General features: G+C 35.1%; 2 protein-coding genes across 7 annotated transcripts; both read right to left on the reverse strand.

The window, feature by feature from the left end:
- Window positions 1-414: 414 nt before the first annotated feature.
- Window positions 415-11,109, reverse strand: LOC107020601 (serine/threonine protein phosphatase 2A regulatory subunit B''beta-like). Of its 4 annotated transcripts, none has more exons than XR_001456952.2 (14): window positions 10,582-11,109; window positions 8,681-8,923; window positions 8,460-8,568; window positions 8,120-8,219; window positions 6,797-6,902; window positions 6,506-6,596; window positions 5,704-5,845; window positions 5,072-5,219; window positions 4,778-4,887; window positions 2,799-2,955; window positions 1,955-2,080; window positions 1,698-1,861; window positions 783-1,053; window positions 415-587 (listed from the first exon to the last, which is right to left on the reverse strand). XR_001456952.2 is itself a non-coding variant. In XM_015221036.2 (13 exons), the coding sequence occupies exons 1-12, from the start codon at window positions 10,729-10,731 to the stop codon at window positions 1,721-1,723; spliced, it is 1,620 nt and encodes a 539-aa protein (XP_015076522.1). In that variant the 5' UTR covers window positions 10,732-11,109; the 3' UTR covers window positions 415-1,053; window positions 1,698-1,720. The 4 variants fall into 4 exon arrangements, 2 of the variants coding, with proteins under 2 accessions (XP_015076522.1, XP_015076521.1); XR_001456951.2 differs by having other exon boundaries at window positions 415-701; XM_015221036.2 differs by having other exon boundaries at window positions 415-1,053; window positions 8,460-8,565.
- Window positions 11,110-12,025: 916 nt separating this feature from the next.
- On the reverse strand, window positions 12,026-15,430 carry LOC107018648. 3 transcript variants are annotated; one of them, XM_015219184.2, is made up of 3 exons: window positions 15,275-15,430; window positions 13,355-13,563; window positions 12,026-12,631 (listed from the first exon to the last, which is right to left on the reverse strand). In XM_015219184.2, exons 2-3 carry the CDS (start codon window positions 13,535-13,537, stop codon window positions 12,359-12,361), a joined length of 456 nt encoding a protein of 151 aa, XP_015074670.1. In that variant the 5' UTR covers window positions 13,538-13,563; window positions 15,275-15,430; the 3' UTR covers window positions 12,026-12,358. The 3 variants fall into 3 exon arrangements, with proteins under 3 accessions (XP_015074670.1, XP_015074671.1, XP_027773156.1); XM_015219185.2 differs by having other exon boundaries at window positions 12,267-12,631; window positions 13,355-13,580; window positions 15,275-15,422; XM_027917355.1 differs by having other exon boundaries at window positions 12,267-12,631; window positions 13,355-13,629; window positions 15,275-15,417.
- Between the last annotated feature and the right edge of the window lie 927 nt (window positions 15,431-16,357).

A 16,357-nucleotide genomic window follows, 5' to 3' on the forward strand; every position in this document is an offset into this window, starting at 1 on the left:
GTGAACTCCTTATAAGACTTGAGCGATCCCCATCTCTTTGAACTAGATTTTGAGACCTAAATTAGGCGTAAGACCTAATTTCACATGGTATCAGAGCAGAACCCATCTCACCCGATGTTGGGCCCCCCAAATCAAAATTGCTTAAATTGCCCACACACCAAATGTCTTGCATTAATGGAGATATTAAAGAGTGACAAAAGTCTTACATAAATGGTTAAATGAGATGGATGGAATCCTTATAAGAATTGAACAAAATCCTCCTACTTTTGAGCTATCTTTTGGGATGTGAGTTAGACCTAAGACCTAATTTCACAAAATCCAAAACTTCCATTTTTTGGGGTGTGAGTTAGTCCTAAAAACTAATTTTACAAAACCCAAAACTTTCATCTTAATCAGAACTTGAGACTGACAATGTAAATTAACTCAATTTATTCTTGCTCAACCAAATTCAAGGGATAATGAATGCTGATACTAGAACAAGTTTATCAGTTGTGACTAATAAATCAACAGAGTGCCAATTGACAGCAAAATTACCATACTTGGCTTCAACATCCAAGTGGGAGGACAAAGAAATAGAGAAGAATATCCTGCAGTCCAGAACAAAACTATCAAAGATTCACAGAACACAAAAAGCAGATAACATGGACATTGGCACTCACTACACTAAACCTCATCTAGACAAAGAAACGTATCTGAAACCGCTGAAATTGGAACAACAAGAAATAATTAATAACAGTGATTTGTTACAGCAAAAGAGAACAAATGTGGAAGTTCTGAATTACCAGAAGGTACATTTATCGTCAATTGGTCATGTGCCAAGCCCTTGATAAATCATGTTGGCAGTTTTCAAGCTAGCATGGACAGATACTTCGAGAGAGTGTGCTCCGTGTAAGACCAAACAAAATTTCCTCTGTGCCTATCTCAAAATAACATCTTGGTGGAACACAGAGATCTCTAAGAGCAGCTTATCCAACATTCATTTCTGTGCAAAATTCACTTTTGCAGCTCAAATTCAGCTTCAAATGAAGTTCGCTGCAGGCACTTCGCTGGAAACTAGTACAGATTTTAAAAACAGGAGTTCAGCCTTCTGGTATAGCAATACCCACATTATGGCCAGGGCCTTCCAGATTCACATATTTAATAAGTGTAATAGAAGTGATCAAAATTGTAGAGGACCACACAGTAATAATAGGTGGCCAAATTAGCTAAGCTAAAATGAACACACACACACACACCAAGATATGTACTTGTATTGCAACTGAAAATGAGATCAGAATGTATCTCCTACCACTTGGCTACGAAATATCTTTAATAAAAAGGGATTCGCATTCACCTGGGTAGTCAATAATTTTGTTATGAATTCAGTTCCAGCTAGCATTCTATATTTTATGCTCAAAATATGTATTTTCCTCATCTTTTCAATTATATAGAAGGTGGTGTCATGACATTAAAGTAAATTACACAATAATAAAATACTTTATGGTTCAGCGATGGTAAGTATCATCCAAAGGGCTTGTCACCCCAGGTGTTTATATAAGTTTAGTCGAGTACTAGCCTTCTAGAAGCTTCATTATATTAAAGAGTGGATATTTGAGTTAAAAACCAGAGAGATCTTGATAAGAAATACTGTTTCACAGAACTATCCATCTACAATATGTACTGGTTGAAGGAGATGTAATAAAATGGATTGCCCATACCTTTCCACCTTGCCAACTGAAACTTAAAAAGGCGCCTCAAGTGATTCATCCCAGACATCTGCACTTCCATTGGAGGCATCCTCAGCATCTTCCTCCATTGAGAGTCTAATATATTCCCTGTGTGCAAAGCGATCCCACTCAGTCAAATTCGGATTCTCGCGTTCCTGGAACAAAAAGAAAATCATATTAACCATTGGTAAGAATGATTAAGCAATGTAGATCAAGCTCATTTACTTATTTACCAAACATTAACTCACTTGACGTATAAGGAACGGGTCGCGGGTTTCAAATGCCATGAACTTATTAAGGTTAAAGAGAACATTAAAAACACTGCTGGATAGTTTATTTCCCTTCAAGTCGCGTAATGCAAAATAACTTTGATCCTGCAAGTAAAGAAGCTTCAGTGTTATGTATCATTCTGAAAATTAACCCAGATGGTACAATTAAAACATTATATATTGTGCATCTACTCAAACAACATAGAGTTGAAGAATGACGTAACTTGTTTCAGTTGGTAAAGAAATCACCTACTCCTTTCCCAAAGGGATCATATATTTAGGGAAGAAAACACATCTGCTGTATTTCTTATTTCTGCAGGACCATTGACTAAAGAATTTACATAGCACATTGGTTTACTGATTCACCATCAAGAAGACAAAAAATCTGCCTGCTAACCTCCACCAGAGCTTAAAAAGAAACGCGGTTCACTAACTTTTCTTTTATGACAAGGGAATCCTGCAGCCGCTACCCTTTGGGTGCGCACAGGGTAAAACCCCACTCTTATGCAATAGCTCGCAAACCACACTTTGACCCAGAAGGAAAACCTCTTGCTTTCACTGGCCAGGGGTTTGGAACTTGAGACCTCCAACACGGAAGTCCCAACGCCCAAACCACTGGGACAATGCAATTCACTAACTTTTAACTTCTACATCGCCTTCTTTCACATAAAAAAAACATTCAGACAATGCAACTTAAAACTTCCAAGTTAGGTACCAAAAGAGGTCAACTAGAAGTGTTCTCTCATTACAGTAGAAAAAGCATTCATAGGACACAATCACACAACATGATAAAGATATCAGATGTGAAAAAACTGATGATTACCTCTGGATTAATCATGTCAACCATCTGGCACAAAATATCCTCAAAAAGCACTGGCTCTTGGCCCATGCATTCCATTCTATGCAACTGCTCCTCATAAAAGAATTGCATTTCATTCCTAGTCAGAATACTGTTTCCATCCAAATCTATGCATTTGAACCTGCCCATAAAATAAATTTAGATAGAGAGAAGGCTGTGGTTATAAGTTAATACTTGTTCATGTCCCACAACTATACAACTGAAATTTTCTGAAGAGGACTCATCATGTTATACTATTATTATTTTGCCTAAATTCTTGGCTGAAATCAACAGAATTCAAGCATACAATCCTAATGCAAAACAATCAACTAAATGGCCTTCCCTGACTATCACGATTATCCTGAAATACTCTAAATCTTCAAAATGTAGCAAATCAGCAATTTGACTTCCGACCCATTAGCATTCAAATACCAAGAAAAGCTAAAGAACAACTAACAAGGTTAGCAGAAAGGATGATAAGGAAGAAGACAGAAGAGTTTGGATGACTAGGCCCGCTTGCATTTTCTGGGTACAGTGGACATAGAAATCAGAGATACTTTGAAGATACTGCTGTATCAGCTTGTAAACTGAAATATCAACGTCTGTAATTTTTTGTTTATTCTTGGATTTCTTTTGGTGTGTCGACCCCAACTTGTTTGGGACTGATGCATAGTTGATGGATTTCTTTGGTGTAAAATATTTGATGTGTAAGAACAAGACACATTAGTTGACTTCTCAGTTCCCTAAATTTTGAGGGAGCTTGAGTTATCTAGTATGTAAAGAATCTGCACCTCCAGGATTCACAGAAGAATACAAATGACCTTACTAATCTGAAGAAGTCCTCTGTGTACTCAAATCTTATGCATTCAATCAGTAACTTGGTTTTCCAATTAATAAATGCATGTTTTAAGCTCCCATAGGCCATAATTAAGCTCCCATAGGCCATAATTGTAAATATTTCAATGCATCTTTATTCCAAATCTCATTAAAACACCCAAGTCATTTTGTATCAGAATCAGACCAGGAAGGGGGGAGGGGAAGACGTTGATTCTGTTCTCATAAACAAATTATAATAAAACAGGCGAGCAAAAGCACTTTTATCATTCAGTTTTGCAACCTGTGCAGATAACTCCGTACATCTTAGACGGTACTTGGATTTTATTTTATTTGGAACTGAGGGATGCAACACGAGCAGATGGTGCTTGGATTAAACAGATCTAGTTTGGTCTTTTTCTTAAAAAAGAATAAAATAAGGCGCTAAAACGGTATTGGTTTTGTTTTGTTGTTATTTTTTCCCACCTTTCCACAAATTAGTGTGTGTTTTTGGATTAATGGATTAAGGTCCGGGAAACAACCCTTCAACTTCTTCTTTTCTGATAAAACAAAAAAACTGTTTTACGCAGAACAAAAACAATTGCTGAAAACAAATAGGAAATATAATCTAAATGCAACAAATATATGGCTAAAACTAGAAGTAGGTAATTTGCAAGGAAAATCTTATTCATACTCGTGATATCCTGGTTAGCACAAGCATATCAACCTTACAAACAATAATAGCATACACTTCCAACTACCAGCCTCTTTGGTGATTCCAGATGCTATTAATTATTGGAGAGCCGATTTGTATTAACCTAAACAAAACTGCTTTTTGAAGACTTACACCAACATCTCACCTCCCATTCCTACTCAATAAACTAGGAAAGCATAATACAGAAGGAAGTCATTAATCCAGCTGCAGTCATAAAATGGCATGTATGGTGGAAATCAGTGGCTCCTTAAAGAAAGAACATTACTAACATAATCTCCGCTGAGCAGGAAAAAAATTCACAAATGATAAAAAAGAGACTCAAATGCTCCATCTTCATATAAAGAAAATACATATGCTCTATTATAGAATAATCAGGAGGAAAAGTTGAACATATTCATGGAACTTGAAAAGAGTTTCATGTTAATCCTGAAATTACCAGTACTCAAGACCAGGCTCTGACGTTTTATCCTCCTCTGATAATATAAAGTAAACGAAGTCTTCATAACCCATCTTTCCTTCAACTTTACTTGTAAACTTCCTCGGAACCTGACAAAACAATTGAACATGCTTATCTTCTCTCTACTAATCAGATATCACTGAAGGGATGACAGAAAATTAAAACATAAACTCTTTATAACGTGATAAGCAAGCATTCTTAAAATACAACAGTTTATTCATTATTGCAGGGAAAGTAAATTGAGAAGTGACTGAGTACATGGAAGACCCCAACCTGAGAAAATATTCTATCAACGATCCTGTACGTAAGGGCATGATTGCCATATCGAATGAGGTTCTCTTTATCAATCAGAAAATCATGATCAGTATCGAGCTCCCAAAACTTGCAATATATCACGTAAAAGTGTTCGTAAGAAAAGTATCTGCAGCAAAAAATAAGGTGCTCAAAGATGCAGCAGAAGTATTTACTTGATTGGAAGAAGTAACAAGAACTTGCCCAAAGTTATCAGTAAGAATATGTCAAGCAAAAGTCAGCAGAACAAACTCTAAAAGGTAAAGAATGTGAGAACCCAGAGTTTTCAAAGTGATCTGCAAACATTGTGATGTGCTTTAGTAATGTCAAGCTCCCAAAAAGAATTTTGCTAATCAGTGATATATACTGCACCTTTTCTCCTCTCTTCTTTCTTTGACTAGTAAAAAAAAAAAAGACAATTTCCTAGCACCACCACTTGCCACATAAACATGCTTGTATTCAAACCACACGACATTAGACATATTGATGGCAATGAAACAAGAAGAAATGGCATCAAGTGAAGTAAAAGACGTGAATCTCTAAAATTTCCCGAAAAGAAGTTTGTATATTTTTCCATGTCTGCCTTAAGTCGATACTGCTGCAAATGTATTTACCTAAGGACCTTGTTAATATCTTCTTCTTCATCTGCATGTTGCATTGCAGCAATTAGGTCAGAACGCTTCAGCTCCCTGAGGGTAAGATGACCATCACCCAATCTATTCACGTAGAAAAATATTCTGTATATTACAGTTTCAGCTGGCCAATGCAAGAAAATTAACTGTTACGATAGAGTTTAGTAGTTTGAAACCCCTCTGTGCAGAAACAAGTATTTAAATAAGATGTATCAGTCCACCTGTAAAAAACAGACTATCTACTCCATCCCCAAGTCCCAATAGGGTAAAAGGTTAGCAGTTACCTAAATTAGTTTGAATGGGACTCCTTTATAGAGAGCAACTTAAGGAAATTTCAAGTCTTTGTTAGATGAGATATGCAGGTAATTAGACTTCTCTTGCTTGACATACCAAAAGCCCAGAAAAGGTAATTGCTCCAAGTGAGATATCACAACTAGGAACCCTTAAATCTTTATTGCCTTTCTTCTCAACCACAGGGCAGGGAGATGAGTAATACAGCACACTTGGTTCAACATATGATACCTGTCCAGTTCATCCCAGACACTCCCACCTCACTGAAAAATTTATAGCAACAACCACCATACCTAACTAGGACCCATAGCACTTCTAGTTTTTTGCTATGGTTAAATGTAACATCTCAAGATAGAAATTAATAGGGAAGTCTAACAGAAGAGCTTACTTAGGACAACGGTATATACATCACAAAAAGCAATGACAATTTCAAGGGCACAAAAGAGTTCTGCATGCATTAGCAATTAATGCTTTGTAATATTGAGAAGGGTACCATATCGCTCTTGAAATTCGGGAGTGTTCCGTAAGAACTCTAAACCAGGATGTGTTGCCAAAAGATCTCGAAGAACAGGCTTGAAATCATCCTACAATCAAATTGCTTGAAGTTTCAATTAACGGAAGGAAAAAAACAAAACCACAACCTTTCTGTTATATAGAAGTTGCCTCTTTATAATCATGAATAATCAGACAAAATCTTTAGCTCTTTTGAGATAGGATGAGTGAGAAACTACAAAATAATGTGATGAGCCGCTCAAACAAATAAAAAACAAACTAGAGAGTGCACCTGCGTTAGGTGTTTGAGATCTGGCTGCTTCAAGATTGTGTAAATTTGGGTTGCTATATCTTTTGTCAACATGTTTCCATTGACCCAGTAATCAACAAAGACATCCCTACAGCCATGTTAAGCAAATAGCATCAGCAAATTCTCTTTCAAGTAGTTTCAGACATTACTAGAAAAAATTAGCACTAAATGCTCAGGTATACTATGCATCAGCATTACTAGTACCCTATATCAGATATCACTTCTGAGTTGGTCTTTTTCTAGTGTTAGTAGTTTTAAATAAACACAGGAGAGGTGTAAGAATATTTTTCAAAGGTACAGATGTGATATAAGTTCACAGGGAAAAGAGTTCCAGATACAGACCAAAAGAAGCTCTTTAACTTGAACTAGTAAAGGAACAACTGGTAAAGATCATCAGTTCCTAAAACAGATTTTTTACACCACAAACATAAGTTCACAAGGTGTACTTCAGTTAAAAGAAAGAACTCTCCAGAATACAGCATTTCCCATCTAGTCAAATAAAATTCCAAGATGTGAAAGGAATGTTGGAAGGTTAAAAAAAAGTGAACATGTCCATTAAGGCGCCAGTCACTTCAGTGGGATAACAATTAGCAAAATGCAATACTATTTAAGAGAAAATCTTAGGATAATATTATTTTATTGTATGATCAAACAGTTTTATATTGTTTTTATGTACCACACTAATTCCTTTTTATTTGGTATTCTCGTCTATTCAATTTTTAGAATATAAAGGAGGATGAATATGCATCACACCCATCTCAAACTGAAACTGAGGCTGCTAAGGCAAACAATCCATAATAACTATGTTCTGTCACAATGCAACAGATCTGACTAACTTTAGAACCTCCAAAAAAAAAGATAATACACTTTATATGTTTGAGGAAAAAACTCCAATGAAATATTTTTTCCCCTACACAAAATCAATTAAATCATGTCTTAAAACCTCTGCACGGACAAACCACAACAGTCGGGAAAGAAGTTAGAATTTAAAGATAATCAACTATTAATGCAGAGAGTAACTACAAGATAAAATTGAACTTCTGAAGGGAGCTACTACAGTACTAGAACATCAATCGAACTTCAAAAACATATAGAAGGATATCTGTTCAAGAAAATGTATTCTTATATATCATATAGAAACATGTTAGAAGAGGACGAAAAGACATAGAAAGATGTTAAAGGAAGAAGGATGGCCTTCATACCATATTTTCATTTCCACTTTCTGAAGGTGCAGATGACCTTCTAGGAATTACCCAAAAGAGTTAACGGATCATCTCAAGAATTCAGAAGAAAGATAACAATTACCTTGTTATGATGCCTGTTTGATCAACATCAATCTTCCTAAAAAGAACAGTGGAGAAGAACGATGGCAACTTGCATATTTCCTTAGTTATTGGTTTGAATTCTGACAACCAAGGAAAAATTAACTTAAATAGAATGTCAAAATGCACACATAAATAATAAATTAATAATAAGTCGCATCATGTAGAGCAACTGCCCATAGAGCATGGATAAATAATGATAAACTACTCTTTAAGTATCAAGACACTTTTTCTAATAAAAAAAAATGCGTGATCCAGCTTAGTATTATGCTTATATTTGGATTATTACCCGCCCCTCCCCAAGAAACAAGGGGAAACCTTACCATCCATTTGTAGTCCATCCGTGTGACAATAGAAAAACTGGTTTATTCTAAACAAGCAGCGTTCCTTCAATTCATTTGGAGGTGGACGGCCATTTTGAAAATAGAACTGCTATCATCATATGCATTTGATCAAAAAGCAGAAATCTTCACAATATGTCTGTGCCAAAAAAAAGAAGAAGAAGAAGGCATCACACTTAATTAGTTATGCAACGTCTCCATACCTGTGGTATTAGCTCCTTAACAGGCTCGTTCACTAATTTCAAAGGGGATCCTAACATAGAGGGGCCTGCCCTGGGTCTCGTTGTCCGCGGCGAACCAGATGAACTTCTTGGGGAAAGCGGAGGGGTACTTCCAGCCGGAAACATAGACGGCAAAGAACTGCTTGTCGCTACATTTGTGCTGGAAGAAGCTCCAGTCGCACTCAAGGGTCCACCAGCTTTAGCATTATTAAGCAAATTTTTCACCTGCGTGTAGTGAAAAAGATTAATTTCAATTTGCCAATTACCCTAAGATCAACACCTATATTTTAAAGAAACGGGGGGAAGATGCACATATCATCGCTTCTATTTGAAATAATGCAAGGTAGACAGCACTAAGCATCATAGGCCCCAGTACTGAGAAAAATCCACATGGATGTTCAATAGCCCATCAGGTTCAATGTTCATTCTTAAAAGCTCAAACACGTGTGAACATCCAAAGCACCAAAAATACAATACATTGCTGAACATCCGCAAGCATTACTATCACAGTTGTTCATCACCGACAATACAAAATTTACGAAGATTCTCCATTAAACCAGAGCACCACCACATCTCCATCATCCTAGGAAAGCTTCTCAGAGACGGTAGTTCCATGAACACGGTGATTCCATTATCAGCGACTGAAAACAAGTTGTAGTCTTATATGCATATTATTATTCAAACTCTGAGCAATGTTGGATTTTTGTTGGTAAAGAACAAGAGTACACTCAAAAAAAAAGAAAAACAATTGATCCCGGAGATCCAAAGAATGTACTATCATAACAAAAGTAGAAAAAGAAATCAGAGAAAGAGCACTGAATTGCAACAGACAGTTGAAATCTTTCTTCTACGCTCCACACAAAAATGGTTAATACATCTTCGCGGTGCCTTCTAAACATTCCTCACCCTAGAGGACTTGACAGTACATTCACTAAACATGATACTTCACTCAACAATCAACATAATATACTTACATTCTCATGAAGTCAACATATTATAGTAGTTAAAATCACTTCTGTGAGATACAAGACAGATCATATAGGAGCACATTATGATGCAATAATGCACTAACTTGAAAGTACAGCTCGTAACTACACTTCACAATATTCTTGGAAAAAAACGAAAAATGCCTTGTCTTCCTGGTACTTCAGCATGACTAGGGTAAAGGGTGGCGGGCTGGCGGGAATCGAGATGGCAATCCAACAAGTTTGAATTTATGAGCCAATTGGGGGTAGAGTAGCTAATTCACAAGGGAATTATCAATTATACCAACCACAAAAATTTCAATTTCCCTTTCACTTCTTTTCCAACTAGTCTTTCTTCTTTCTTTTATTGAAAACAGTGGTGTCCAGGACAGCTTGTGCACACCTCGACTAATACCCAGCCAGCTCCCACCACCAGGTACCAGTAACTCTGTGCACTAAGTCTACTACGGATAGAAAGAAATCACCTAGTGTTTTTATTCTACTTCTAGTGGACCTCATGGTGCTCAACCCACTTTAAAGACCAACAGTCCACACCAAGGTGCATTCCAACTTTGTCATTTTGGCTACAACGTTCCATACTTAACATAAATGTAATTACTAATGCATCAAAAAACACAACATAACAAAAATATCAACAAAATTAAGCACGGTGGAACTACGTAAATAGTGCTAACACTACTGGTAAGAAGGAAGGTCCAAGTATGACCACCACACATATTTCGCAGGGAAGCTAGACTCAACTACCAACTAACTTCTACCTTATTCCACAACATCAAAACTCTCCTAAATCCTACCTAAGGTCATGTCCTTGGTAAGCTCAAGATACTACCAAAATCTAATTCCTAATACACCATAAAATACACAAATGATTAGCAAAATTAGGCACTGTAGAACTACCAAAGGTGCCGTGTCTGGGAGCGATAGCCATTGATCAAAAAGCTTCTGGGCAACAAAAGGGTTATCCTTGATAGCAAACGACGAAACATCAGGAAGCTGCAACAGTTCAGCATCAAGCCTCGCTAAATCACCAATTAAATCCACATCCATTCTTTTTACCCTCTTCAACACTCTATGCAACGAAATCAATCCAAATCCAAATCCTCAAATCTTCCAGAACTTTCCTTATCATCAAACAAACCAAAAATACGAGCTTTCACATCACCAGAACGTCGCTTAAAGTATCAATTTCTGATTATTATTTTCAAAGAAAATGCACAACGATTTTCCGAATTGAGTATTTCGTTCTAGATCCTTCTAGATTTCACAAATCTGAGATGAGATTGTATTGACGGAAAACGAATTCTAGGGATTTGAATTCCGATTGAGAGATCGGAGAAATGGAGAAATTTACAGAAGCTCGAAACCCTCGAAGCAAAGTAGCATTTGTGTGTGTGAAGGAGGAAATGCAAAATGCTAAGTTGTGTAATAATTATGTAATTATATATCTAAACTCAAATTTCGTTTAGACACTCGACTTATAAGTTTGATCGAATACCTAAATGAATTTTATTTAAATTTCACGTAAAAAAATTAGGTTCGTCTGAATTCACGTACTTTACGTGTTATCTCGTATGAGTCATTGAGACTACATCTCTTTATACTAAAGATATGAGAGATGAAAAGAATTAGTTAGTCGTTTAGTATCTATTGAAATTTAAACATGAGACGTACCATCACTAAATGACAAAACCTATCCATGTTTTGATCTCTGTTAATTTGTTTAATATATGGTTAACTTAACTGGTTAATAAATGTTTGAGAATGTACGAAATTTTTATAAATATTGAATTATAATTGTCTGTTAGGAACATTTTATCACGTGTTCAAACGTTCAATTGGAGTAAGCAGTTGTTCAAACATCTGTATAAATTTTAATTGCAAATTTAATAGATTGTTATTTATTATGTTGTATTATATGAGTCTAAATCATTTACAACAATATCATACACAATGAAATTTCATTAAATGGAGTTTAGAAGGATAGAGTGTATACAAACCTAACCATTATTTCGTGAAAGGAAATTGTTTCACTCATTTGTATAAATAATTTTATTCATCAAAACTTAAATATATGAAATTTTAAAATAAATTAACTAATATTGCATGTTATATTTCTTATGAGTTTCATCTACTTATTCGATCATTAGGCTATATGAGACTTTTGTTTAATGATGAAGGGACCGGAATGGGTGTGATACAGACAATCTTCAATTATAAACACTAGTAATTGCTTCCACAACTCGAATCTGTGACCTAACTTTTCAATCGGCATGATCAACAACCTTCACCAACCCTGGTTTGATAAACAAAATTTGATATTTTAACATAATAAAACAGGACATTAAAAGTGTAATAAACAGGGTGACATATATTCACTTATTTGGTGTAAACACATTCCAGTATCCACCAAAAATGGATCAATTCACTACTGAGCTTTGAAATCATACAATGAACTTAACTAATTTGTTTGCAAACTGGATTATTCTAAGAAAATTATCCTGCATAACTAGATTTTTAGGCAACAAAAGGCATGCACTACAAAATCGTTGGCCACAAGACTCCACGTAGCTTTTGACGAACAATATCATGTTCATTGAGATGGTACGGCGAGTCTATGACTGCTGATCAAATTGAGAAAAAAGGGTGTGAGCACAGAGTGAAATTCATCAGCTTTCTAGACTTTGTTTGTCTCGGCTTCATTGGTATTATACTCGTCGTCGTCGTCGTCGTCATCATCTTCTTCTTCTTCTTCTTCCTCATTAATGTTTCTCCTGAACTTGCTTAGTTCAGCCTTGCCATCATCATCTTCACCCAACAAGTCAAATCCAAATTTGATGTCTCGATGCTTAACTAAAAGCCAACGGAGCAAGCGGTCTTCTTTGTTCAGGTAATGCAGCTCATTGTTTAAACTGGGTGGTGTCATCACTGTCATTTGCATCAGTTGACCCTAAGAAAGATGCAATATCCTTAAAAGTTAGTGACAATAATCTAATACCGAGGACAAGAACACTTCTACTGGAGTTTGGCAGACTTCTTTTTTACTGCTTTGCAAATATACAGAAGATAAAAGTTAGTTCTAAAGGTCTCTGAGGTAAATTGTCATGTGTGCATCACATAAAAGGAATACAGAGGTGTGGTCATCGCAACAGTGCCTAAACGAATTTAGAGTTTAATTTGTCGTGCACCAAGATAATGGAAAGCAGTACAGAAAAAAATACGAGTGGGGCTAAACATTTCCCTCACAGCAGTTAAAGAGATTCATTCTTAAAAATGCCAGACATAAAAGTGAAAAAATTAAGGGCTCAAGGTCAGATGACAATCATATTTAAAATGTTCAACGAATACTTTAAGGATTTACCTACAGTCCTTGACAAATGCTTGAGATTCAAGGAAGCAGTGTAAGATTCTCAACAGACTATTCTTCTGTGGTGGCTTCTTTGAATTGATTATATCTAATTTTAAATCTTTTTTACAATCCTCAAGATGCAGAGGATATTCCTAGTATTTTAGAATTCTTATGACCTTCATAGGAGTTCTTCTTTCTTTTGAAACTTTTGGATATAAGTATTACTAGAATACTCCTGGTGTATTCTTTTGTCTATAATACAAGTTACCTTTCTAAAAAAATTGTAAGATTACTGAAAGTGAAAGGATATCAAGAGAAACACACCTGATAGTATCTTCCATCTAGTTTCTTAATGCCATAACCCAGTTGAACAGTTCCAAATGACTTTAAATCTGTAAGGACGCCATTTTTTCGATAGACATGCTTCCCAACCTTTGCAATGAGGTCCATCATAGCCTCCTTCTTTACATGGGGTTTCAGTAACAGCATACAGTCATATAGAGGCATCTTTTGTCTTCTCTTGATTCAACCAACTTCAGGAATCACAGAACTGAATTACGTCAAATCTTGGAAAATGAAAAACTACGACAAAATGCACACTGCAGGTAATCAAAGCCAACTCAACCAAGAAGTTCCCTCATTGAAGGAATCATACTCCAAAATGCTGTAACACATTGAGAAATTTTCTTAGTAGCACTGAAGTTGGAAACAGTTTTTAGATAGTAATACAATTTTGAAGTTCAGGGTACTCCATGGTATACAAGTCCAGTGCTCTAAAACTTATTGAAGGAGAAGAAAAAAATATTTTGAGAGTACAGGATGCTATGTTCTTCTGATAACGCAAAAGAAAACAAAGGACACTTTGTTCTTCTGATAACACAAAAGTAAACAAAGGACATTTTGTTCTTCTGATAAGCAACAGTAAGGAAATTCTCAATATGTTTGTTCGAATTATCCTTGAGACACACCTGAGACTTGAGATAGAAAGAGTAAAACAGACGCATAAATGGGAATGTGACAAAACACATATAAAGAAGGAAGAATATCAACTCCCAATAAGGATCCGCAAAAACACAATTCTAACCTCTTTTTTTTTTTTAGACAGTGGAACATTATCTAACTTAATTTTCCATGAAGCAAACTAACCCAAGAACCACTGGGTACCTATCTGAGAAAGATGAATAGCTTTGCACTCAAACCCACCCACCCAAAAAAAAGAACGAGAGCAAAACAAGAACAAGAATAAGTTCGCATGAATTTATAATGTTTTAAGGATAAGAAATGAACATTAAATGTAGTATCTTAAATGAACACCAAGATGGGTGTGATAGCCACAAAATCTGAATTTCTGTATTTGATAACTGATCTCATGTTCAAAGAAAAAGTCATAAGATTTCAATTCACATTTTAGAGTTTCTGTAATGAGCAGTAATTAACCATACCAAACTACATTCCCCTCCGCTGAGAAGTGACTGAAGTTTTGTGGTTTGCATGAACCAATGGGATGAATTGACAATTTATTACATGGAAAGGCTCAGAAATACCATAACTTGCTCTTGCTTTTGGTTAACTTAGGATGTACTTCCAAAGATTTGCCCGAGACTCTACAATTTCTGGATGACATGAATATAGGATTGATCTTACGATTTGCATTATGTATCGAAAACACTCATCAACTAACCATCCTTTCATGAAAATTCACGTGCTTTCAAAAGACACCTTTTTTAGACATATCATTTCCGAAATTTTGGTTGCAAAAGGTATCATCACCAAGACGGAACGCAGGGGTGGAGCCAAGTAGGGCCAATGAGGTTCATCCGAATCATTTGGCTGAAAATTACGTTGTTTATACATGATTAAAATTACTTTTATGTATATATGGTTGATGTAGAACCTACTTTGACTTCTCTCTGTGTTTACTTTCCATATTTTGAACCACTCAATGAAGATACTAGCTCAGCCACTTACCGAATGGATGTAATAATTGTTAACTACCAAATACAACAAGATGAACATAAATTTCAGCTGTCAGTAACTTCATATCATTGCTAATTAAACTATTTCAGTTTTCCTTTTCCTAGCAATTTTAGTAACTCAAAACCAAAGGATTTGCATTTGCATGAGAATTTTCCTTCCTGTGCATTGCTTCTACACCAGAAAACTAAGAAACGTAGCAGATAAAAACGGAGAGCTGAGGATTGTGAAACTACTATACAATGAGATAAAGAAAGATAAACCGAATACCTTCAACAGAGATCGGCGCGTTTTCGAAGTCGCTGGAGATGAGATCGGCGCGATAGAGAAGTCGCCGGAGATGAGATCGTCGGAGATGAACTTAACTGGCAGCACAGTGAGCTCAGTTCCTGCTACTAGGGTTTTACTTCTTGTTTGAAAGTTATATTAACCCTCAAACTTTTAAGGAAGTTGCAATTTCATCCATCTATTTCTCAATTTTCGTCCATAACACCCATATGCATATTTATTATTTGTGTTACTTACAAAATATTTGGTTCCAAAAAGATTATTTTAAAATTATCGGTGATTACTCAATTAACTTAATATTTTAAACTTTAAACTTGAAAAAATATACAATTTGAAGTTTGAAACGTGTTTTAAAATATACTATTTGTTAATCGTGATTCATAAAATCTATTATTGAATAATTGATATACGTTACATATTTTATATTAACAGTGATTTTATAAGTATGTATATTGAAACTAAAATATATAAATCACATTTATCTTCGCAATTTATAAGTTATATATGTACTGTTGCAATTAGGGGCGTCTCGACACCTCAGGCATCCGTTTTAGGCTCCAAATTTGAGGGCTCCATTTTATTTTATTTTTTTAGTAATAATAGAATTATTATAAGTATTTCTTAATAAAAAATAAATTATATTTTGTCTTTGTTTTAGTTTGTTTTGAAACATTAAAGAATGTTTTTTTTTTGTCAATTTTTAAATTTAATTTCCACATAACATGTTTAAGACCATAAAATTACAAAATATTTTAGTATATATATCGTTTGAGACCATAAAATAGATAAAGTGTTTCATTAAACAAAAAAGAAATGACTTTGAATTTCAAAAATAAAAATTAATCCTCCTATTTGTATTTGGCTTTATACCACTAATTAACTTGAGCATTCAATGGTTGCAATTCATAACATGCTTAATTGTATTTATTGATCACGATTCTAGGTATTGTTATAACTAAATTATGTATATCTATTATCATAAAAATTGATAATATTTTAACGATAATACTAATGATTCAAATCCTATCGTACCTATAATGTATAAGTCATTTGTCAATTGTAATC

This window comes from Solanum pennellii, chromosome 5, assembly GCF_001406875.1.
Source record: "Solanum pennellii chromosome 5, SPENNV200".
Classification (NCBI taxonomy): domain Eukaryota; kingdom Viridiplantae; phylum Streptophyta; class Magnoliopsida; order Solanales; family Solanaceae; genus Solanum; species Solanum pennellii.

Bases quoted from the DNA above. Each gene is read 5' to 3' on its own strand.
- LOC107020601 (XM_015221035.2), bottom strand. From the start codon at position 10,731: ATGGATGTGGATTTAATTGGTGATTTAGCGAGGCTTGATGCTGAACTG. The intron at 6,597-6,796 runs GTGCACTCTCTA...ATTTGATTGTAG, and splicing joins ATCTCAAACACCTAACGCAG to GATGATTTCAAGCCTGTTCT. The intron at 2,081-2,798 runs GTAATCATCAGT...CTTTACTTGCAG, and splicing joins TTGACATGATTAATCCAGAG to GATCAAAGTTATTTTGCATT.
- LOC107018648 (XM_015219184.2), bottom strand. From the start codon at position 13,537: ATGCCTCTATATGACTGTATGCTGTTACTGAAACCCCATGTAAAGAAG. The intron at 12,632-13,354 runs GTGTGTTTCTCT...CATCTTTCTTAG, and splicing joins TAGATGGAAGATACTATCAG to GGTCAACTGATGCAAATGAC.